This window comes from Microchirus variegatus, assembly GCF_963457635.1.
Source record: "Microchirus variegatus genome assembly, chromosome: 13".
Taxonomy (NCBI): Eukaryota; Metazoa; Chordata; class Actinopteri; order Pleuronectiformes; family Soleidae; genus Microchirus; species Microchirus variegatus.
In genome coordinates this window covers 16313354-16336918 of record NC_139814.1, presented here as the reverse complement: position 1 = coordinate 16336918, position 23565 = coordinate 16313354, and the positions used below count along the sequence as shown (strand labels likewise).

The window sequence follows — 23565 nt, the reverse complement described above, 5'->3', positions numbered from 1 at the left end:
TGAATCTCATTACCATGTCATGAATATGTCTTTGGGAATCCATTAGGCATTTCCTTCCTAAAAAAAATACAATAAGAATTCACATTCAATCCAAGAAAGAAAAGACAGAGTCGGGAATGAGAACAAAGGCCCGACACGAACATTTGTGTTAAGCTGTTTTAGCTCTTTCAGTCCACTTAAGAAGAGACTGAGGAGGGAAAAAAAAAGAAAGATGTGAGTGACTGACAGATGATAGCAATAAAAGTAAGAACAAACTGGCCATTTTACTGCGGTGGGGCCATTTGAGGAGGGATTATTAACTTGTCAGCATTTCAAACTGAGACACAACTTTTTCTCTTCCAAAACACATCCCCATGTCTGTGTTACTTTTATTAGAAAGTCTCTAAACCTTTGACCTGGAGGGCCTCCGTTATTGGCTGTTAATAGGGACACTCTGGTCAGTGGGGAGACCCTAAGTGCCCTATTAATCATTTGTTTAGAGCCCGGGCCTATTTTGGACGCTCTGTGTTTAGCGCGGGTTAAAAATAGGAGACGGCAGAATGAGACAGCCGTCCGCCACTCGTTCCTCAAACTGTCAGGACGCGTGGGCCCTTGGGGACGCGGGCAGGAGACCCCTCAAGCCATGGAAGTTCAGAGGTCGCGAGGTTTATCATTATTACCCACTTACTCTGGCGACTGACAGAAGCCCGGTTCGGATGCTAAAAATAGAGCTGTTTCTAGAAATGTGACGAAGAAGAGAAAATCGTTTCAGAACTTTAAAAATGTCCTTGGAAAGAATTTTGTAAGTTCTGCAGTTTATGTACATTTTAAGAGTTCATGAATGATTAAAAGGAAACCTGAGCAGATGCTGCTCCGTGTATTCCACAATAAATGCCACAGGTAAGTGAGTTGTTCTCTGGCAGATTGACAGTGATGGGAAATAAAATGTCACTGGATTAAATCATTAATCTTGTCAAATATTGTCATATGACAGGAGAAAATACAGGTGTGGAGATGGCATCTGCTGATAAAACATTACTTACAGCCATTTTTCCAATAAGCAATGGACTCGGCGCTATCAATATTTGGAGGGAATGCGAGGTATGCCCCGGCAAAGGCCATTTTGTGAGGAGCAGAGAGCCTGCTGGGAAAAATACAGTGGTTCATGCTGGGTCTCCGGGAAGCTGAAAAGCCACCAGCAAAAAGCTATGAATTATTCTGAGTGCAAAATACATTTTCTTTGAAGACTGTCGGGCCATTAGAGCCCTTTTGCTCCCTTTTAAATTGTTTTTATGCTGTGAGTAATGTTAACCTTCGCTTTTGTAGTCATGAAATTCTCTCTGCACCTTTTTCCCTCCTGGCACAAAGCACAGATGGGCTGGAAAAGCTGGAAAGAAAGTATAGGAACCATTTACTGTGAGGAGAGAAGAGGCGTGAGGAAGGAGCTAAGGCTTTTATACTGATGTCTACAGAGCCATTGTTCCTTCATAATAAATCCACACAAGAATAACCGTGCTTCATATAGTGCAGGCTCTGCGTGAAAAGTGCTGCAAGAACTTTGAAAAGAAATAGTTTGATGCTAATGGAGGATGAAAATCATTACACAAATAATGCCAGAGGAGGTATAATTAAATCCCTTAACACGTACACTGTGAAGTATTGTTGAAAGCAAGTGTTCCAAAACATGACCACAACGGGCCGATTACAGGAGTATGCCCTCTGGACAGAGTGCACATGTTAAAGGTTGTTTTGCATGTTTTTTTTTTCATATATTTTAATAGTTTTAGTGTTGATGATTAAAATATTGTTGTTTTTGCAGTTGTTAGTAATGGTTACCACTAATCGACACTAACAGGTCATCTCGCACATGTCAACGCACCTTTATTCGCCGTGTTGTTGCCGTGTGACTTTAGGATTGAAAGTTTGTGTTAACAAGCAGTTGAATAAAGGGATTGAGTGGATATTTAAAGGTCCCATATGATGCAAAATCAACTGTTTAATCATTTCAAAAGTTGATTTTGCATAATATATATGCAAATATAAGGATTTAAATTTTAAATCCTTATATTTGGGACTCCTGAGGTCCTATAAATCGGCAAAGTGTGACTCACTAATGTTTTTGTGGTCCTCCTCAGTCTAAGTACAGTACGATGTTGATTCCGCACTCATTGGGACGTCACACTGCTCTTAATTCCTGGAATTGTTGTCTCACGGAGCTCCGCTTTGAGAGCCGCAAATCCACGAAAAGTTCTATGCTTGGCTCCACAGTGCAGCACAGAGTCCTACACAAACTTCCAGCCTCAGAGGATTTATCTGTCCAGTGGATACATGTTATATATGACAGCAATGTCATATATCATAATAGGGTCAAATGTTCCCGTGCCTGTTTGCCTCAGGTTCACAGCAGTGTCTGACTCCCACTGTTCACAAATGGATGCACTTAAAAGCTTTTAGTAACTTTACCTTGAGTTGTGTTACCAGGCCTTTAAATCCAGCCAGAGCTTTGTTTTAAAGGGTCACAAGCACCAGGATGATAAGTGTGGTGTTGATACATCGCTGACCATTGTTTTCCATCAGTCCGGATGAACCTTGTATTCATGGAATACTCACTTGCTGTTTTGCAGGCAGCTCTGCCTAGGAGGGCCGGTGGTGGCATTTCAATTATATATTTTTGTTTTTTTTTCTCCTTTGTGTTTGCTTGTATCCAAAGAAGCTTTTCACCCATTGTTCGAATTTATGTTTGTTTCTCTTCCTTTGAATCGCTTTCTAAAGCTGCATCTGTTTTTTTTTCCTCTTTGCAGTATGACAGTGTGGAGAAGAATGAGGTGACACCGCAGGACTCTTGCCCACACAGACATCCGGCAGTCGGACGAGGCCATTAAGCTGCTGGCAGGAGTGGTGGACCAGTGGAAGATGGGTAGGTGATAATAATTAGGGCTGTGTTATGGCACCATTGTGATGGTTGATGATTTAACATATTGCAGTTTTTTTGGGGATACTATTTAAGAAAGGTGAAATATTGTCATTATTTGTCCACAAAATAGTAAAAATAAAGATGTTACATGTCACATGCAGTATGCAGTTTTCTTTGCCTCATTTAGATGAGAGGAAAGGGTGCTGCTAACTAGTGGTTGGAGGTTGAAATACATTTTTTTCCCCCATATTGCTACAGCGCTTCAAAGAATCAATACAATATCTCAGTATATCAGTACATCCCTGTTAATAATCCATGTAATTCGGGAGACATATTCACTTAGTGATTTGTCCTTTTTTTTTGTTTTATTTTATTATATTTTATTTATTACAAATTGATGAAATTTAAAAATCAACCAAATAATCTTATCACAGTTGGTAGATTTTACTTGATAATTCTTCTGTAATGCCTCCAAATTCTCACCTCTGATTGATATTAAGCCAAATATTGAGCAAGCTTGTTTACAGAGTCCGATCACAGCTAACAGCCGTCCCTTTGATCATGTGTGACTGCCTTTCTAGTGTCATTTTGCGTTCTATAAACAAACCCCCGACTGAATCATTTGGTGTAAAAAAAAATACACAGAGGGATGTTCATACTTGAATTATATAGCGGAGACATCAAACCACTAAAGGTCCCTTTCAGGTGTTTCCTTCTTAGCAGATACAGCCCCAGTTTCACGTGTACTCCTCCCCCATCCCCATCACCCCTCTTTTTTTTTTTTTTTTACATTAATATGTATGTATTTAATGATACATAATGATGGGTAATAAAATGTTAGGGTAAGTCAAAAAAAAGAAAGGGAAAAAAAAAAACTAGGTTGCTATGGTAACCACCTGGGCTTCTACAAAGAGCAAAGTGCACATGGCTGTGTAGTTTCATGCTATTACGTCTGCTTTAAGGTGTGTGTGTGTGTGTGTGAACAGAGGGTAAGATGGAGTAGTGGTGGGGAGGAGGGAGGGGGTTTGAAAATGGAAAAAGAGAGAGCAAGGCACCCACGTGCATGCGCGCGCACACACACATAAAAACACACACATGCACTGTAATTGCTGGTGCTATTCAGGAGCACTCTGCTGCATTGTGCAGCTTTGGAGCAGGATAAATGGTGGCCGTGGCATCAGGGTAAATCTATTAGGAACCCATGGCCCAGGCTTTGTATCTAAAGCTCATTTTGGTTTTGTGGAGGTGAATGAAAATGATACGGGGGCAAAATTGGAGGAAATTTTTTTTTTTTTTTTTCATCTGTGTTCTCCCAAATAATGTTTATACCTTTGTTTTGGATTAGATTTTGGTTTTTACATTTGACGTCGTAACAATAAAAGCCTTACGTTGCTCGTACTTTTGAGATTGTCCTTTTGCCCCTGAACTTTGATCGAGTACACCAGCGTGCCGGATGATTATCCCACGGAAAAGCCTGCGTTTTCGCGAACACAAAAGCAAGCAGACGCAGACGCGGCGGCGATGCGGCCCCGTCGATGCGAGCGGGAAACACAAAAGCATTGTTTTTCGAGCACCGATCCATGCGAAAGCTTATGAAAATGAAAGGGAGGCAAGACAAAAACAAAGCACTTCAGTCGGCTGCGTTTTCCATCCCGCTCGTCCGACATCATGCAAATATGACTGTGAAGAATATGTTTTGGTGGACATATAAGCATATTATTATATATTTGCAGCATGTACCCCTTGCTGCTGTTTTTTGTAGATACGGCTCCAATTCGACAAGGGAAATAGACTCAGCTGGATGGTACAGTGTAGTCTGCATGCTCGCTTACTGTATCTGCGAGTGTAAGAGAAGTTTTACTCAGGCAGCAGGGAGTAAACAGTGAAAACGCATTCGTCTGCCTCTCTCTGTAACCGCGTAAATCGGGGGATATAGTGACAGTCGTAATGATCTGTTATGTGGAAATCACTTTTCTCCCTCTTATTCTTGGAAGGTGGAGATGTCTCAATTTCCACGGGATGAAATACTTTGTATATTACTGTATGTGTGCACTGATATATAGAATCACAAGATTGTTCAAAGATTTCCCCCCTCTTTCACATCGACTTATTTATGTCACAGCTTTCTTTGCATGCGCTCCATCTCCTCACCACTTTCCTTTACACCCTCACATACCTTATAATGCACTCTGGGCTCTTTCTGCCCCCCCCCCCCACCCCACCCCACCACCACCACCATCTCTGCTTTTCTATTCCTTCTTCCTCCTGATATTTTGATAGAAGCGTGTGTTCAAGTGTGAAAACATTTTTCCCCCTGTAGACTCTTGCAGGTCCAGAGGAGGGGAAAAAAAAAAGAAAAAGAAAAACTTTGTTAAGGGAGCGTGCTGGGAAAATAGCAGTCTGTAAACCGCTGTGGGCATTCTGGATTTGGACTGGTGGGTGTCCGCTCTTACAAACTGAACAGATTGCAGCATCTAGCGCTCGCCTGGGTGCATGTTTGCGGGGTGTGTCTGTGCGCATACATGTCTCTGTGCAAGCATGCTCGAGGTGGGTGGAAGGCTGTCAGTAACAATGCTAAGATGCCACGGACAGGTGATCGTTGAAGGCCCTCCAGGGTTCTCTCTCCCACCACTATCAACCGAGGAGAGATGTCTTTCGATCAGCCAGGCTGAATCAACACCTTGCATTTACGTTACGTGTAAACAATGCTTCCGAGCCTTGGCTTTTGATTCACACAGGGGGTATTTAGATGCCTGCTGAGAGGAGGCCGAGAAAATAAAAGGCTAGTGATGAAGCTGGTTTAAAAACAAACAAAAACACACTGGATGGAGATTTTCTGCAGGACAGAATAGAGTTTATATGGCATTGTATTGACAAGAAATCAACATGACATGGTGTTGAGCTACATTCTACATATGCAAAGACATGCATTGTCTAGGGCTGTAATGTAACACAAGTACAAATACTACTGTATTAAGTACAACATCCAAATATCTGTACTTTACTTTCACTCCACTACATTTCCTCATACTATCTTTGTTTACTCGTTACTACCAAGTAAAATCAGAAGAAGAAGAGTTGGTAATGGTCTGTGTTTATATAGAGCTTTTCTAGTCTTGATGAGATGCTTTACACCACAGTGTCTTGCTCAAGGGCGCATTATGGACTAGCAGAGCCAGGACTTGAACCCACAACCTTCCATTTGAAAGACAACTCACCCTACCACTGAGCTACCATGGCTAAATCCTAACTCCTCACCTTTGATACTTAAGTACAGTAAATGTCATATACTTAAATACTTTTACTTAAGTAATATGATAAAAAAGTGACTTCAACTTCTACCAAAGTAACATGCTTATACTTTTTACTCAAGTCTCCCTTTGAGGTGCTTTATACAAGACTGCAAATCGTGAATCTGGAGGCTTCAAACCGGGAGTTCAGATTCTTATATACGTAGATGACGTCTTTGTTTATGCCTTGTGTGCCACATCTCCTCTCTGATACATGTCTCTGCCTGTTAAGGGATTTACCAAAGTCCTGCAGAGTTAACTAAGGCCACAGTGCGCTGCAGTGATGCCCGCCGTACTACAGTATCACATTAGCCTTGTCTCCAAAGTTTATCCCAAGCTGCACACATGGATTGGGCAGCCCCCTGGACACATGCCATAGCAAGTTGATGGTTGGAAGATGCTGTTGGTTGATTTGATTATTGAGTGTCTCGTCAGGGTTGGTTCTGCACAGCAAAAAAAAAAAAACGTGGTAATCATTTTACAGCCGTCATGGCGCTGCTAATCAACCATCATAAGCTTCATCCCCGGCTACAGAGCCGTGAGTAAATGCTTGCGAGTATGTGGAATGTTTCTAATGTGTGTTATGGAGATGCCCCCCTAGATCTTGTCTGGACTCCCACGGTCTAAACCATGATCAACATCCCCACTCAGTTACACTAATATGCTGATTATCCATGTCTGGGAAAACACAGACTGGATGACCAATGTGCATGTAAACTGATGCATGTTAAGGGGAAAAAAAAAGAGATCTTGGCTTTTCTTCTTGGTTTTGTTAGTGAGACTCCATGCTGCTGCTGCTGCTGCTGCTGACATTCCTTCAATATCCCATCAGAGCTATATTTTCTGTGTGTACTATATACTATATCTGTCACAAAGGAATGATCATTATTGGAGAGTTTGGTAAGATTCCAGCAGTGTGAGTGGTAACACAATTGGCTCTGTTTTTTAACAGTAAACACACAATCTCAGCTGTGCGCCTTGTTCCCCCCTCTCCTATAACCTCGTCATCATTGTATTGCAGGGCTCTGCTCTGAAGAACTATCTGCATCATAACAAACTGTATCCTCACTTTTCTCCGACTCCTCCATATTTCTCAGGGTTTTTCCCTCCACAGTCTATATAGTGAACTATGTGATATGATGCAATAATGAGTTTGTATTGATTGTTTGTTTTGTCTTCATGTTTTATTAATGATTGTTCAGAGGTTGGAATAACAGATTTGCCATCTCATCTAGTGACCATACACTCTTAGAAATAAAAGTGCTAAGTAGAACCATATAAGGTTCTTTGGCTTGTCCTCATAGAAGAACCCTTTTTGGCTCCAGGTAGAACCTTTTTTATAAAGGTTCCACCAAGAACCCTTTTAAAACCTTTTATTCAGGAGAAGGGTTTTAAAGGGTTCTCTTGATCAAAATAGTTCTTACTGGAACCATTAGTGTTACCAAGAACCCTTGAAAAACCCTTTCTCCGGGAAGAAAATGGTTCCAGGTAGAACCTCAGCCCTTGTAGAAGGACCCTTTTGGAACCCTTATTTCTAAGAGTGTATGTATTTTCATATGGACAATGCAGATCTTTAGAAAAGCCTATGTCTAACATGTTAAGCCAGGGCCACACGGTGGGTTGTTGTGGTGGTTAGTACTGTTGCCTTTGCAGCAAGAACACCCAAGAAGACAAGGGCCTTTCTGCATGGAGTTTGCATGTTCTCCACATGTGCGTGGGTTTTCTTCTCTTCGGATTCTCCGGTTTCCTCCCACAGTCCAAAAACATGCAGATTTGGGGATTAGGCAAATTGGACACTCGTAGGTGTGAGCGTGAGAGTGAATGGTTGTTTGTCTCCTTTTGACCTGTGATGGACTGGCAACCTGTCCATGGTGTACGCCACCTTTTGCCCTATGTCAGCTGGGATTGGCACCAGCGACCCCTCGTGACCCTCATGTGGAGGATAAAACAGTAGAAGATGGATGGATTATATGCCAGTTTTCTTTTCTTTTTTTCTCATTCTCCATAATAACAATGATTTAACTTAGGTATTGTATCTGCTAATTATTGAGTACTTAAACAACGGCTAATGCAAAAGTTGTGTGCACTTAGTAGCATTTGACAACAAAAATGTGTGAACTTCATTCATAAGAAGTAATTGGCTGATTATAACCATTATTGGCACTCAAGAGTTGTCCCTTTTCTTGGTATATTTGACTTTTATCAGTGCACACTTCTCCAGTCTGTCGCATCGACACACTATGTTCTGCGCATTCATAATAAGCCCCCACACATCCTCACCAAAAACAGTCCAAACAAACATCATCAGTAACATAATTGATTTAAGCAACAAGGAAACTGTAATCACTGCCCCCTCCCTCTCTCCGCACACTCTCCCTCTCTGGAAATTGAAATAGGTTTAATAAATGGATGCTTGGGGACTACTCATTAGCACTGACCCCTCCTGTAATTATCAGATCCATTTGTGAAATTCATAATGGACTTGTGGCAACTGTGAACCAGGACCCTAAATAAAGACTGCGTGGTCCAGTTCCCCGCAGCGGAACTCTCCCAGGGGAGCTCTCAGTGGGTTCAGGCGATACCAGCGTTAATGTTTATTTATGTATCAATTTTTTTCTTGTTGATGATGCTAGTGTGCACTCAGGAGATACAATAATACAAACACTGGAAAAACACTTTTCATGTCGGCTCATAACTTTTCCTTTTTTTTTTTTTTTCATTTTTCCTTGCTTTCTTTTTATAATAACTTATTAACTTAATATTGTGTAAAACCAATTTTGAGTTCAATTGTACAGTATCCCCTCTGTCCCGGCGACCCCCTCTTTGCCTGTCTACTTGTAAAAAATGGCACTCAAAAATACAAAAACTCCATATTTAATAATTGTTTGGCCCTCTCCATACCAGCTGCCACCTCAGACTATGAACACACGCTGAGCTTTTTAGAATGTTTTCTTTTCTCGCTGTCGCGCACTTGATGAATTTATGACATCACGTATAGAAAAACAGACTACTGAATTAAAAGAAGCTTGAATTACATGTAGTGCAGATGAAAAGGTTGACCAAGTGTGTTACGTATTCACTATGTAATGTGATTTTAAATGTCATATTTCATTTTACTCGTGTAACTCAGGTCTTAATTCTTAATATGTATGGGGACTTGAAGATTATGTAGCTCGCTATCTATCTATCTATCTATCTATCTATCTATCTATCTATCTATCTATCTATCTATCTATCTATCTGTCTATCTATCTGTCTGTCTGTCTGTCTGTCTGTCTGTCTGTCTGTCTGTCTGTCTGTCTGTCTGTCTATCTATCTAGCTAGTTATGTATCTAGTATCTAGCTAGCTATGTAGCTATCTAGCTAGCTAGCTATGTATCTAGCTAGCTATCTCTGTATCTAGCTAGCTAGCAAGCTATCTAGCTCCATATTTATCTATTTCTCTCTTATTTCAGGCTCCTGTCTCAGGAGTTTGTGGCGTTTGAGTCGGTGCTGTGAGCTTTGCTGTTGTTTGATAAAGGGAGCAATGGAGTGACTTTTTTTGGTGAGTAATGAAGGAAATCATCTTTATTGACATTATACAACTGAAATTGCACAACGAAAATTTGAGGTCAGGTGGAGGGTTGATCAGAGCAGCTGCGACGTGGTGGAAAAAGTACTGAAACATTCTACTCAAGTAAAAGTACCCCTATTTTGATACTGTTTTACTGAAGTAAAAGTACTGGTCTAAAAATGTACTGTAAGTTAAAGTAAAAAGTAGCTTGTTTAATATTTAGTCAGGGTAAAAGTTACTTTTTTAACACGGTTTTGTTGCTTTCTTGTGTTGTGCAAAAAGGACAAGGGGACACAAATCTCACATGAATTGTTTTAATTAAAGGCAAACCTTAACAAGTTAATGTGCTGGCATAATATAAGATGTTAACACATAATGTACCAGTAAAAAATACCGAAGGTCACAAATGCTTTAACCTAGTAGTAATGGATGTGATTCAAAACCTAGCGAAGTACAGTACTTCCAAAAAAACACACTTAAGTAAAAGTAAAATTACACATTTTTAAAAAATACTTTAAAAAGTACACACAAACCTACGCAATTACATTTCACAAGTCAATTCCTTACTTTCCACTTCTGCTGAATGTGTGTAATATTCTAACATACGTCAACCTCCGCACAGAAAGGTCCTAGACTGGGAATCAAACACCTTCTTGCTGTGAGGCAATAGTGCTAACCACTACTAACCATTGTGTCACCGTAACTCTGCCTAAATTTATTGACCACATAAAAAAAAAAAAAACATATAAAGTTTGCACAGATGCCCATGTGTGCTACTGAACTATTAGTCATTTTACCACAGGCCCTGGATGTTATAGCGGTAAAGCCGATGACATCATTAATAGGCGACCAAAATGAAATGGTCCATTGAATTCCACAGGAATTCAGATTAAATGTTGCATATACTGCATCTTAAACGTGGGCACTAGTCACTAACAAGATGATTTGAATCACCATGCAACATCCACCCATCCGTCTTCTACCGTTTTATCCTCCACATCGCGGGGGGAGCTACGCCAATCTCTGACATAGGGCGATGGGATGAATTTAGAGTGTCCAATTGACTTAATCCCACGATGCAAAATAACTAATGGAATTATGTAAAAAATAAAATAAAATAATGCACCTTGTCTGCAAAAGAAGGTACAAGGTTAGGTTTGGAGGTGGAGATGAAGATGGAGGGAAGGGGTGCGTTAGGGTTGTGGTGTGTGTTTGTGTGTGCGTGCATGATTGGCACCATTACTCTGATGCCTGGAAGCTCCAAGGTGAGAGGCGAAGACATTTGTACTCGTTGCTTATTTCACATTTGCCTAATTGATTTAAACAAGTCAAATGCCAGCCTGCTGTAGGTGTGCGAGGCGTCGGCACATTAGGCTTGATTTGAAATGCAGTGCACACATCACGCTCGCGAAAAAACAGGGAAGAGTAAGTGAATTTCATTTTAATTGTTGCTGTCGACAGGGTGCAAGATCATTGCCGATAATATATGCACATATGTAAATGTTCATATTTAAAAGGATCAATTAGAGTGACGTTGTCTTGGTGGCAATTAAAAGGTCTGCTGTTTTTTTTTTCTGCGCCACCCAAAGGTTAATGAATATCCCAACGCCTGTACGTTATGAGACTTGTATAACAAGTGGGAAATTGCATGAAAAACAGAACACACATCACGCCACGTCGCGCACAAACACCGACTGCCACTTCATCAGGATATGGTTTCACCGAAAGCAAATAACTCGTGAGCGAGATTATAGACTTGTCAAAGTGGCTTTATTGTGATGCATTACAGAATTTTCTCCCGTTCATTAGATTAAGGATTTTCACCGTGGCACAAAATCAACGACTCCTGTCTTTATTACCTAGTTAAAACGTAGCTGCGGCTTACGTTGCGTTAAAGGCCCGTTTGTTCCCGCCAATGCAATAAATGTCTCCGCTCTGATTTCTTTTTATTTAATTTTTGCTGTAAAGCCATTTTAATTTGATAATAACCTGCGTAATTTCACTTAAGTACGGGCAGTGCAGCGCTTTTTAGCACTTAAAAAAAAAAAAAGAGCGTAATTTGGTGCAATGTGGACTTCATAAAAAAAATGGCAACATGACATATGAAATGCAGTTGTGTCTCGCTTGGTTTGAAAAGACAAAAAAAGAGAAGAAAGAGGAGAAAACTGAGTGTTGACAGGTCTATAAAAGCTGATGATATAAACGACAGGCTCTAGAGCAGCCTCTCCTTTAAAGAGTTAAAGGCTGTATATTTATTGCCTCATTAAATGTTAAAAAAAACACACACACAACAATACCCTAGCTGTCTTCTCTGTGAAGGTAAGCCCGAGCTGAGGTAAATATCACCTTTTCCTCTCTCACTCTTTCCCTCCCTGTCTGTCTTGATAAAAAAAAAAAAAGAGTTGTTTCTTTCCTCCTTTCCTTTCTCCACTCGTTCGGCGCAGCTTGTTTGGTAATAAGAAACAGGTCACTCCATCGGTTTGTTTTTGTTTCTTTAGTAAGGCTGTAATTTAGGACTCATGTTCAGTGTCTCTGCACTCCACTGGCTGCAGAGGCTCAGAGGGTTCGCCCCGAAAAAAGCAACAGAAGTGAGAAGAAGAAAAGGCTTTTCTTTTTTTTTCTTCTCCTCCTCCTGAATGCAGAGCCGCCTCAGACAAAGTTCTGCCATGTGTCATTCAAGACACATGCGTTTATGGACGTGGAGCTGAGGAAGTCTCAATCAGAGCTCACAGTGGAATTGTGTTCTGGAGACTGACGTTGACGCGTTGTCAGAAATAATCCCAGGTTGCCCCCCCCCCCCCAAAAAAAAATCTAATAATTGCTAATGCTGCTAATGCTAGATGGGAAACGCGTGTAATTAGTGTTGGAGTTTCTGACTCCCGAGACTTTCATGTCTTAATTAGAGCGAGCTGAAAACTTACACAGGGAAAATTAGAATATTTGGACATTTCTAATTGTAAGGAACATGCTTAAAGTAAAGCCTGAAATGTGGTTTGTAATCTGGGTCTGGATTCTCTACACCTGTCTACACTGATACAGATTAATTGAGTGGTCAAATCCATTTTTTTCTTAAATTGTGGCTTCAGGCAAAGGTCGTCTTTCTTTACTTTTTTTTTTGCATGCATTCATTTCCACCAGTCTGGAATATTGTAATGCCCTCTATGTTGGTTTTTAGCCATAGCTGCTGTAGTCCAGAATACCGAGCACACAAAAGTCTGGTTGGCTCACAATTTATTAAAGAAAATGAATTTTCATATAATGTTTTCTTTGCAATCTTTGTGTGCAGACTTTAGACACTTTAGACAACCCACTTCCATGACCATGTGTAGGAGTTGGCACTTTTTATGTTTTATTAGTTGTATCTTATGTTTTAAGTGCATTTAAATGGTATTTATGCGATGTACAGCACTAACTGTGCTGCAGGAATAAACTTGGACTGGATTGTATCTTCGTTTGAATTAATTGCCGGTAAAGTGCTTTTATTCAGATCCTGTACTGTGATGTAAAATAATATAAGTTAATATTTCCATTTTCAAAGAGAAATATAATATATTTGACACCCACAGTTACTTGAAACAAGTAGCTAAAACATGACACATTAATACGTTTTTTTTTTTAAATACACAGACCAACGACAACGGTAACTGCTAATTTTGTGACATTAACGTGTAAGTAATAATGCAAATAACCACAGGGGGGTTTTTGACTGAATAACATTAAAACACTTTGAGTCCATTATAGTCTGTTATAGTCTGTATTAGTAATGTAAGGCTTGTGTTGCTACTTTAACTTGAGTGAAAAAGGTCTAAATGCTTCCTCCGTAGCAGTTGGATGTGCCGGTATTCTGCATCTTGTAATAATTTAGTCATTATCGTTATTAAAGTGACTGCTTGTCTATTTTTCTTTGTCTCCTTCAGAGGATGTGGAGCAGGTCTTCAGCCAGACCACCATCCACCAGCACATCCCCTTCAACCCGGGACTGCGAGTTCATTCTGCTGCTCTTTGGCGTCGAGAGAGAGCGAGAGAGAGAGAGAGAGAGAGAGAGAGAGTTCACGCAGTTTCTTCTTCTGGTAAGTTTTGTGTCTAACAATTGTGTCTTCTTCCCACTCTCATCACATTCTTGTGTTTCCTCTTTCTCTGGATTTTGTTTTTGGCATTTTCACACCGACATCTGTGACAGGGGTGTAAGACAATGATGACATGCTGAAATCTGTAAAATATTATTGCCAATGTTTTTAGTTTTTTTGGTTATATTTAAGCCTCCGACCACTAGTTGGCAGCAGGCTTTCGGCCATTTGGCTCTCTCACCCTCCTTCCTCTACTCTTATTTGACAAATAAAATCATTTATTCACCATTTCTTAAAGATTTAGACACACATTTCATATAAACAGAGCATTTTTGCTGCTTTTTTCCCCCATTACTATGTTTAAACATACACTATATACAGAGGTGATAAGAATGTGGAATATAGAGTGTCTTATATCCTTTTTTTCAGCATAACCTATGTATAATGTTCACCAACTATATAAACACACCTGAGCAAAAATATCTCAAAATGTTTAAAATCAGATTGAATTTGTGAAATTTCAGTTCATAGTTCACTTGGCTCATTTTTATGAACAAAAAGTAAATAAAAACGGTCTAGTTTTGTGACTTCTGTGCGATTATTGCTCCTAAAAATGTGATATAAAAGGAATCATAACTTTGACTCAACAACACATAAGGAGACGAAAACCCCCCCCCCCCGCATTTTTTAAAGCCAGAGTATGTGACCTATAATCACACAGGATGTCCATATAAGGAGTTGTCTATTATTCACATGGCATATTATGGGTGCACAAGGGTTAATTATTCATATGTATACACTCACCTGATTGTGTGAATTGTCCTTTTTCATTACCTGTTTTATTAGAATGAGGAGCCAGATTTCTATAAAGTTTCCCGCACATCTTCACCAATAAATGTTACTACATTTGACACATATTACATCTAAAATAGTCTATATTTGTATGGAGAAAATGACAAATTCCTCCTGAAACAGTAGTATATCACTATATGTTGTATTGTCACCCCCGTATCGGGATATTCCTCATTCTTGCCCCGACACATAAATCAGTGATCGCCAATAAATCTCTAACAACCAGTTTATGTGACGGTGCAATTACCCTCACTAATTTTATAGGCTGTTTCATACAATCCTGTCGTCCAGCTTTAACGGCAGATACTTATCTTCAACACAGAAACACTGAGCTTATATCATAATTTTTGCTCATTTGTTTTTCATTATAGCTGACGTACGCCTATATCGTTCCACCACGCCACCTATTCTACAGCGGGGCAGGTTATAGAGACAAAGTTCTGCCTCCATAAATAGAATATTCCTTGTGTGTTTGTGGCGTGCGAGCTATTTTCCAATATGATGTCTAGACTTAAATCGTCGCCCGAAAGCAGAGAGAAAGTGGACGAGCGGGTGGGTGAGAGAGATTGAGCCGTGCCAAGTTTGCATCGACTCTCACCACGTATTAGAATGAGCTTTTTATATGAGGTTTAACACAGACCAGATGGCTAACACACAGTGGGCAAACACATGGATATTAGGACATTGTCAAACGTGTGTGGATGTGTTTGAACATATTATAACATGTGTGTGTGTGTGTGCGTGTAATTATTATGTGTAAGTGTGCTATCAGCTTTATAAGTGTGCACATGAACGCTTCATACATATATGTTTATGTGTTTTTTCGATTTACCCCTGTGTGTGTGTGTGTTTGCCCGTGTACGAGTGTAATTGTGCGGTGTTGTGGCCACTGTGCTGTACTTTGCATTGACGGCGTGCCCAGTTCTTTCGCAGTCAGTCACTCGGTGGTTTTCCAGCTCTTCACAGCAGCAGGCCCGCAGCCAGCCGCACTCATTGCTCAACTATGAAATGCACATTTCCTGCTTGTGCTCTCCGCATTTGATCATTTCTCATAGCTTTTTTTTTTTTTTTATCTGCGCGGGCTAATAAATGGCAGATGTTATTATACTTGTTTGACACAACTTAATCACCTTTATTTGCTCAGAGATTATGATGGATATATATTTTTTTGCTGTTGTTAAAGTAAGTCACATTAGTAAGACGCTGTAATGGTGCATTATTTGGTGCAATTATAGTGCTTAGGTGCAAGTGAACTGCAGGTATTGGCAGCAGCTCACTCTGGTGGTGTGTTATCATCAGTGATTGATGACGGGGCAATTAAGGGCAGGCGTGAAAACATTTCCTGTGGCAGAATTTACACCTGCACAATTACTTGATACTTTGTGATTGCACTACGACCTGATGATGATGTTGTGACACCTTTGTTAACACATTAAATATTGATAAATGTCAGCCTAAAAAAAAAAGAAAAGAAAATGCAGCTATAAAACTTCTCAAAGTTGTTAACACCAGCCCTCACACCATGTTCTGAATATTCCCTATCCCTGTCGGAATGTTCCCATCCTATATTTCCTCCTCTTCTTGCCATACATACATGTGTTTATTGTGTTTTTTTTTTCCTGCCATTGTAACCACGCCACTGCCAGATGCTCACAAGATGGGATTATCGAGGAAAAGGTTTGCACCGCAATATTTCTCACAAGGGCTCTCTCCGGCCAATTACTGTCTTGATGGAAGCCAGAGATTCTCACCAATTACATGCATTTTTCTCGTCTCGTGCGTGGAAGCCGGCCAAGGCTCCACTCGCACTGTCAGCACGGTGTTGTCTCTGGCAACGGCTTCGCCGATGTCCAGAGAAGTGGCACATAGTGGCACACTTTAGCCTATGGTATAAATGCTGGCATGTAAAAGGCTTGAATTACACAGAGGGGGGGGGGGGGGGGGGGACACACCACATGTCCCACTTCTTTCCTAAGTGCTCGCAAAAAAGTACAATTATTGGCATTGCTCACATTTTAAAAAGTCCCAATTATATGTTTGACTCTCCTAAGAATCAGTGGGCAGCCCTTAACATCTCGGTGTCCAGGGCTCAGCGGCTACACATGTTAATGGGCAGTTGTGCTTAAGCTTTTTCGTCTTTATAACAACTCCAGCTCTGCGCTGATGAGAAGCAGAGATCGGAAAAGAGAGGAACACTCGCGAACACCCTTCGCTTGTATCTGTGTTGTTTAAGTTTCGAGGAGAAGGGGAATAGAATTGTACAGCCATTGAAAACAAACAGAGGTGGCTTGTCATGTGTTTCTATTCTGCTCCAAGGACAATTAAAGCGACTGCAAACGCCTTGGCGGTCTCTCGTTGGCTGTCTTAAGCCCCCAGCTTTATGTCTCCTGCCTCTTTCTCTCTCCCTCCTCCCAAATAAAAACCATATCCCTGTAACACTCATACAGTTGCAACAATTTAAGGTTTTAAGAGGCTGAGACTATAAACTGCTCAATCCCCTGCACCACAGTTGTTTTGTTGATGTGTGTGTGGCTTTTAAGACTTCTGACTATTTCTCTTTATTTATAGATGAAGATAAACACACAATAAACGTGCACACAGATTTAAGAGTAACTTCAATCACTTCCCTTCCTTACCTGCCCCCCTTTTTTGTTGTTGTTGTCGATATACAGCGTTCACCCCCATCTCTCTTTTATCTTCCCAGTTTATTTCCCACCAAAATGCTATGACCTTCTCACAACTGACAACTTTGAGTATGTCACGACACCCGGGATGTTGATACCAAAATATCTCACCTTATTTACTTTGGAAGTGTTTACCTGTGCGAGTCGAGTGTTCGTTTTTCCTTGCCGTCCTCTCGCTCATACACTTCCCGGAGCCCCTGCTGTGCTCATAGGTGATCCTGACACACGACTGCTACATTTGGTGTTTTCGCACAAAATCTGGCTCTTTTGTTGCGACGTCTATTCTTACTCCCCTCCGGTTTCCCATTCAGCTTTGTGTAAATGTCACTCTTCCCAGTCGTTTCTCCTGGGCGCCTTGAATTTTAGAGTTCGATCAGTTATGCTGCAAGTGAAATATCACTCAAACTCGGCACAACAATAAGTCATCGTCTCATACGGTTTTGTGTTGTAGTAATACCACGGGGCTTTTTTTTTTGAGTACCATTTGCAACAATAACATTTGAAACAAGCAATTAAATAAGGCCATGCATGTTCACAATTAAATCACTCTCCTTATAGTGTTGTCCTACACTTATGGCTTGTAAAAATAATGTCCACTCTTCCAGTCATCATTTATTTTCTGTCTATTTTACAAAACTGCTCACTTTCTCACGTTTTCTGATACTTTGTGATTTTTTATGTGTTCCCAATGTCCCATATAAATTGACTCCTCGATTAATCGATTACTAATTTAATCGTCAACTATTTTGATAATCGGTTTGAAGCTTTTTTTGTGATTAAAACAAGATTTTTCATTGGTTCAGCTTCTTAAATGTGGATATTTTCTTCGTTTCTTTGCTCCATAAAACAAATAAATCATTTAAAACTGAATCATTTTGCTTTGTGGACAAAACAAGACATTCGAGAACATCGTCATTTCCAGGTTTGACAAACGCTGATCAACATTTTTAAGAATTTTTGACATTTTATGGACCAAACGATTATAGTTCATTACTAATGGTATTATTTCTTCTTTAATCACAGATACAAGTGTGTGAAATACCCCCAAAAATAAACTCACAGAAGTCTAGTGGACTTTTATTACACAAGGATATTTAGTTTGAATAAGAAGGTAAAACTAATCAATTCTTTTGGGTTATTTTAACGGTGGGGAAAAATTATCGAAATTGCTGCAGATCAAATTTCTGTGGATCGACTGATGAAAAACAGAATAAAGTACAATAAATTCAGTTGAATTCACACATGTAAAGGTCATTTAGGCCACTTGTGACAAAACCTGTTACCATAAAAACACACTAACCTCATGTTTTTTTCACTGTATTGCTTTCTTCGTCTAAAGGCCACAAAAATCCACTGCAGGTGAGTCAAAAGCCTCGCCTCACTACTGTCCTCAGTACTCATGCGTTTGGCTCTTTGTGGACCATTGTTCTGAAAACCCTGTGTTTTTCTGTAACCAAGTGTCTTTACTGTACGCGGCAGAGAAAGCATCGGTGGCAGCGGTTTTGTTTACCGCCTCTCTCTGTAGACTTGTGGTTGCAGGTACCAATAATGGCTGCTAATTTCAGAGGCCTTATGGGATCTGTCCCCACCACAGCATGCTGTTGTCCCCACGGACCTTTGTGTGTGCGAGAAGAGAGACAAAGTGAGCAGTTGGGTGATTAGCTGTTTTTCCTCCTGTGTGTGCACGTTTTTTTGTTGTTGTTTGTGTGTGTGTGTGTGTGTGTGTGTGTGTGTGTGTTTGTGTGATTCTCCCACAAGTGGTCTTAATAGGGATTTGGGGAGGGTGTAAATAGCCCAAGTGACGCCTCGCAGAAGGCAAGCCACTGCTGGACGTGGAGACGAGGCTGAAGCCCGGGCCAAAACCTGGCTCCCTCTAAATGAAACGGGGGGAGTCGGCACCAGGGGGCCCATCAAAGTAAATCACTGCGTTTTTATGCGCATGTGTTAATGTGTGCCAGCTTATGTGGATTTTTATTTATGCGGGGCGACTCAAAAGAGGTGCGTGACCCACATATGTGTACAATAATATCCATTTTACTGTATGATCTAACACCTATACGCTCCTTCTTTTCTTTTTTTTTGTACCCCCCCCTTCTACAGGAGATGCAGCTGGAACTCACACAACAGGCTTTTCTCCAGCAGGACACAAGCCCACAGTGGCTCCATCTCCACTCTGGACTTCAGGGACATCATGGTCACCATCCGGCCACACATGCTCACGCCCTTCGTGGAGGAATGCCTTGTGGCGGTGGGTGTTTTTGTTTGGCTCCGTTGGTCGCTGTCATCTCTATTTGTTCCGCCGAGGCATTGTCAAAGTGAGGGGGAAGATTTGATATTTTAAATGTGTTGTATGTTGTACACGCGTGGACAGTCTTTATTGGGCAGCACTGGTGAATTAGGATAGTGTGATACTGGTTTTTTTTGTTGTTGTGGTAGTCACTTCAAATATTCTATTATAAATCCACGCTGAGCAAAAAACATCTAGAAAATTTAATAAAAATCGAACTCTTAATAGGAAACCTGAACTCATGACTCATTTTCTTCCATCTCACTTTCTTTCCTCTTTTTTCTTCTTCCTCACTCCCACAACCAAACACCGTGGCTTTTCCCTCCAGCTGTTTTTCTCTCACGTCGTCCCGCTTCCTTATTACCTTTTCTGTCGCCTCTTCGTCCATCCTCTCTCCTCTTCCCTCCTTTAATTTTTTTCTCTCTCTGCCTCCTTCCCTCCCCCATGTCTCTGTCTCTCTCCCAACATGTCATTAAGTCTAACTCCTCTGGCAGTGTCAAAGCCGAGCAGGCCAGCTTGAATGGGATATAGAGACAGATAGAGATGGAGACTTGGACTTCATAGTCCATCACCGTGTCCTGTGTGCGCCCTATTTGTTTTGAACTCTGAGATGTTTGTCCTTTTTTTGTGTGTCTTGTCTTTTCTTTGTGCACGTCGTCTGTCTCTGTCCGTGTCTTGCCCCCGGTTTCGTAAACACCTTGTAGACTCTGTCATTTTCTCCAGCGTGTTTACCTCGGGCGACCAGACGCCTTTGTGTGCAGTTCGTAAACTCAAAATCATATAAACACTGCAGACACATTAAAGGTGGCATTATTGCAGTTTTAACACACAGAGTGAAATGACAGCCTTAAATCCACTCACCAAACATGATAAATGACCAGTGCCACACTCAAACCACCCCCTTAGATATCACCTGTTGGTGAAAGACTGTGTTGGTTATCATGGGAAGATCCATGTCTATAGGCTCACAGATATGAACGGATACAGAAGTATCTCTCTGTTAGGACAATTTCAGCCAAGGCAGAGTTTCCCTCCCATGCTGCAGACACAGAAAGCAGCAGGCAGCCGGCCAGCCTGTGTCTGTAAAGCAAACAGTGCCATCTAGTGAAAGGAGGCTCCACAGTGTTGGAGAAAATGCAGCAGCAAAGCCCTCAGGCTCATCTGATACTCTGACAGTAACAACCTAATCCAGGCGACGACATTGGGGAAATCGTATGTGAAACACACATTTGTGTTGCTGAGAGTTTTAGAATCTGGCTTGAAAAGATGGAAAAGTTCCTGTTCCACATAAAAAAATTAAAAAAAGGTTTGTGGGCAGCATGGAATGTCATCGGGAGCCCAGCGTCTATTTTTAATCCGTTACCTTTTGTCTATTTTCTATTCTTTTACCCACTTCCTCCATCTCATAAAAAAGGTCAATTAAACTCCCTAAGACAGTTGTAATAGGTTTACTTCTCCCTGTGGAGTGGTGGTAAAGCAGAACATTGCTGAATCATCACTGTTGTTTTTTCCCCCCGATATGTACGTGTATATTTCAGTTTTTCTTACATAATAATATCATATTACACCATATTTTTCTAGTATGTCTGTGTTTATGCATGTACGTTAATGTACTGCCTGTTAAATTATAACTCTTCTTCTTCACCTACAGGTTGCTGGTCAGTTCAGCTTCTCCTACTCAACATGGATGATGATCAGAAAGACCCAGAGATGTGGAAGTCGCCAAAGGTAACAAGAAAAAACAAAAACTCTTACAGTCACAGGAAGCAAAAGGGCAGATGCTCATTTAGGACGGTTTAAGTTAGGAATGGAGTGATACTGATCAAAATCTAAAATCAGATAAGATCCAAAAACCCTAAATATGACATAAATCATGTATCATATGGTTCGTTAAGTGCGGGTTGTAAAGACACATGAATGTGTACAATAATGTGAGTGATCATGTGAGCTCTGTGGAGTTTTGAGGCTTTAACGCCTAAGCCTCAAAATCTCCGTCTGGATTTATTTTAACCATAAAAGGGCCAGAAAATTATCCTGTGAGTTTTGCTCATTTTTCCAGAATAACTTTCAATATCTGGCAGTTATTTACAATTTACTGCATGTTAAAACAGTGTATTAACAATTTAAAATGAAGAAAAACAGAAAAATGCACTGTAGTTGTACACGAACACCAGATTTTGCATGTTAAATTTGAAATGTGAACAGTGTTAAACATATTTAAAATAAAACTTTTTTTTTATATGTCTCAATGTCCAAAAACGAGGAGTTTTTCGAACTCTCCTCTGACAAAGACTCTGATTCTCCGGCTTTCTGCAACAGTGAGAATGAAAGTACCATAATTAACACACGTTGGCTTTGACGAGCAACTTCTCAGCTTTCAGAAACTGGTAACGGAAAATCCACTGCGATACACTCTGTGTTAAAGGGTTAAAAAAAATGTAAACCAAACCAAGTGTCATTTTGTTAAAAGACTGACACTGACATCATTAGATACTCAAGACCGCGTACAGGACACTCACGAAACAAAGGTATATATTTGGTCATGTGCACACTAGAAACAATATTGACACTGTGTTCCCACATCATGTATTTACATCTGTGTGTGTGTGCTAAAAGGAGGATGGAAACTGGTTTTAATGTGGTTTTCTTCCTTCCCGGTGGCATTTAAATGGGCATGCTGGATCTGACCCAGCACACGTACTGCATACCCACAATCCCTGATGGTGCCTGTCTTGTCCATTAGACATCCTGGCAATGATTTGTGCACCACTGTTTGTCCTCGGTTGATAATGAGATTTCTTTATTTTTCAAAAAAAGTGTCATGTTTTTTTTTGCTTGTGTAAAATGTGTAAAACTACAAGGAGCTATAATGTTGTGTGCTCACTTGTTTGTCCCACTTTGTTGTCTCTCATTCCTTTCCTCAACACTTGGCAAGGAGCCAAGTTGTCTGCCTTTCTCTGTCTTCCTCCTCTTCTCTGTTTTTCTTTCTTTCTCTTTCTTTCTTTCTCCTGCTCTGGTCGTCTTTAAGAAACCATTCTGACCTCTCTCCTCCATGTGGCCCCAGGGCCACAAGTGTAGCCTTATGATGCTATCTGAAGCCTTATCAGGGGTGTGGACCATAACTGACTCAGACCAAGAGCCCCATGTGCTCCCCAGGCTGTTCCCATGATGGCTGCACCATGGCTGGGTTTGAGTTGACCCACAGCCAGAGAGACCTCAGCAGCCACCACCCAGTTTGCCCTCCACTCCTGGAGTCATTAAGGCCTCCTTAGGGATTCCAAAAGGTCCGTACTCTGTGCGCTGCTAGCTGGCTCACAAATATGCACACGCCCATGTCTATCCATCATATGCATATTTTGTAATAGACTTTTTTTCTTCCCTAACAAGTCTCACATACACACAAATAATTCAAGTACATTCACACAGCAACACATTCATTGATGCTTTGTAATCCTGTTTGATTCCGAATGCGCAACAAGGCCACAGTCATGAACAAAAGTGAAGTGCACTGATGTGTATGCACTATTAACCTAAATATTCTATGTCTTATGCATATTTTATACTACATATATACTAATATAAATACTACATTTATCTTGAAAGTAGTTAATACTATACACGATACGCGATACATGGTCTGCGATACCAATAATATCAAAATACTACATTCTATGATAGTCCATACATTGCAAGGCAATCCTATACCGATACAATCACGATATATGTCTAAGTGAAGAAAACAAAACGTCAGCATAAAGCGTTAAAAGTGTAGGATTTCTCTATTTATTCACAACAGAGAACAAAGTGCATAAAGTCTATGTATTAAACAAGGGTGGAGCATCTCTTAACGCAGCATTCTCCGTCATTATCCGGCTGTAAACTCCCTCTTCTTCGGCCAGGTAACTTCCACCCAAGTTTCCCTCATTTATTAGAGCAGCG

The 23565-nt window shown here is 40.6% G+C and overlaps 1 protein-coding gene across 1 annotated transcript in view; it reads left to right on the top strand.

The window, feature by feature from the left end:
* Nucleotides 1–1042: 1042 nt before the first annotated feature.
* Nucleotides 1043–23565, top strand: part of slc25a13 (solute carrier family 25 member 13) — a gene marked incomplete at both ends in the record, with an annotated part of 51315 nt that continues 28792 nt past the window's right edge. The window contains 7 exon segments of the mRNA XM_083899528.1: nucleotides 1043–1080; nucleotides 2817–2896; nucleotides 13654–13709; nucleotides 13711–13806; nucleotides 19440–19484; nucleotides 19486–19587; nucleotides 21278–21354. Of these exon segments, the coding sequence (XP_083755654.1) occupies nucleotides 1043–1080; nucleotides 2817–2896; nucleotides 13654–13709; nucleotides 13711–13806; nucleotides 19440–19484; nucleotides 19486–19587; nucleotides 21278–21354 (494 nt within the window).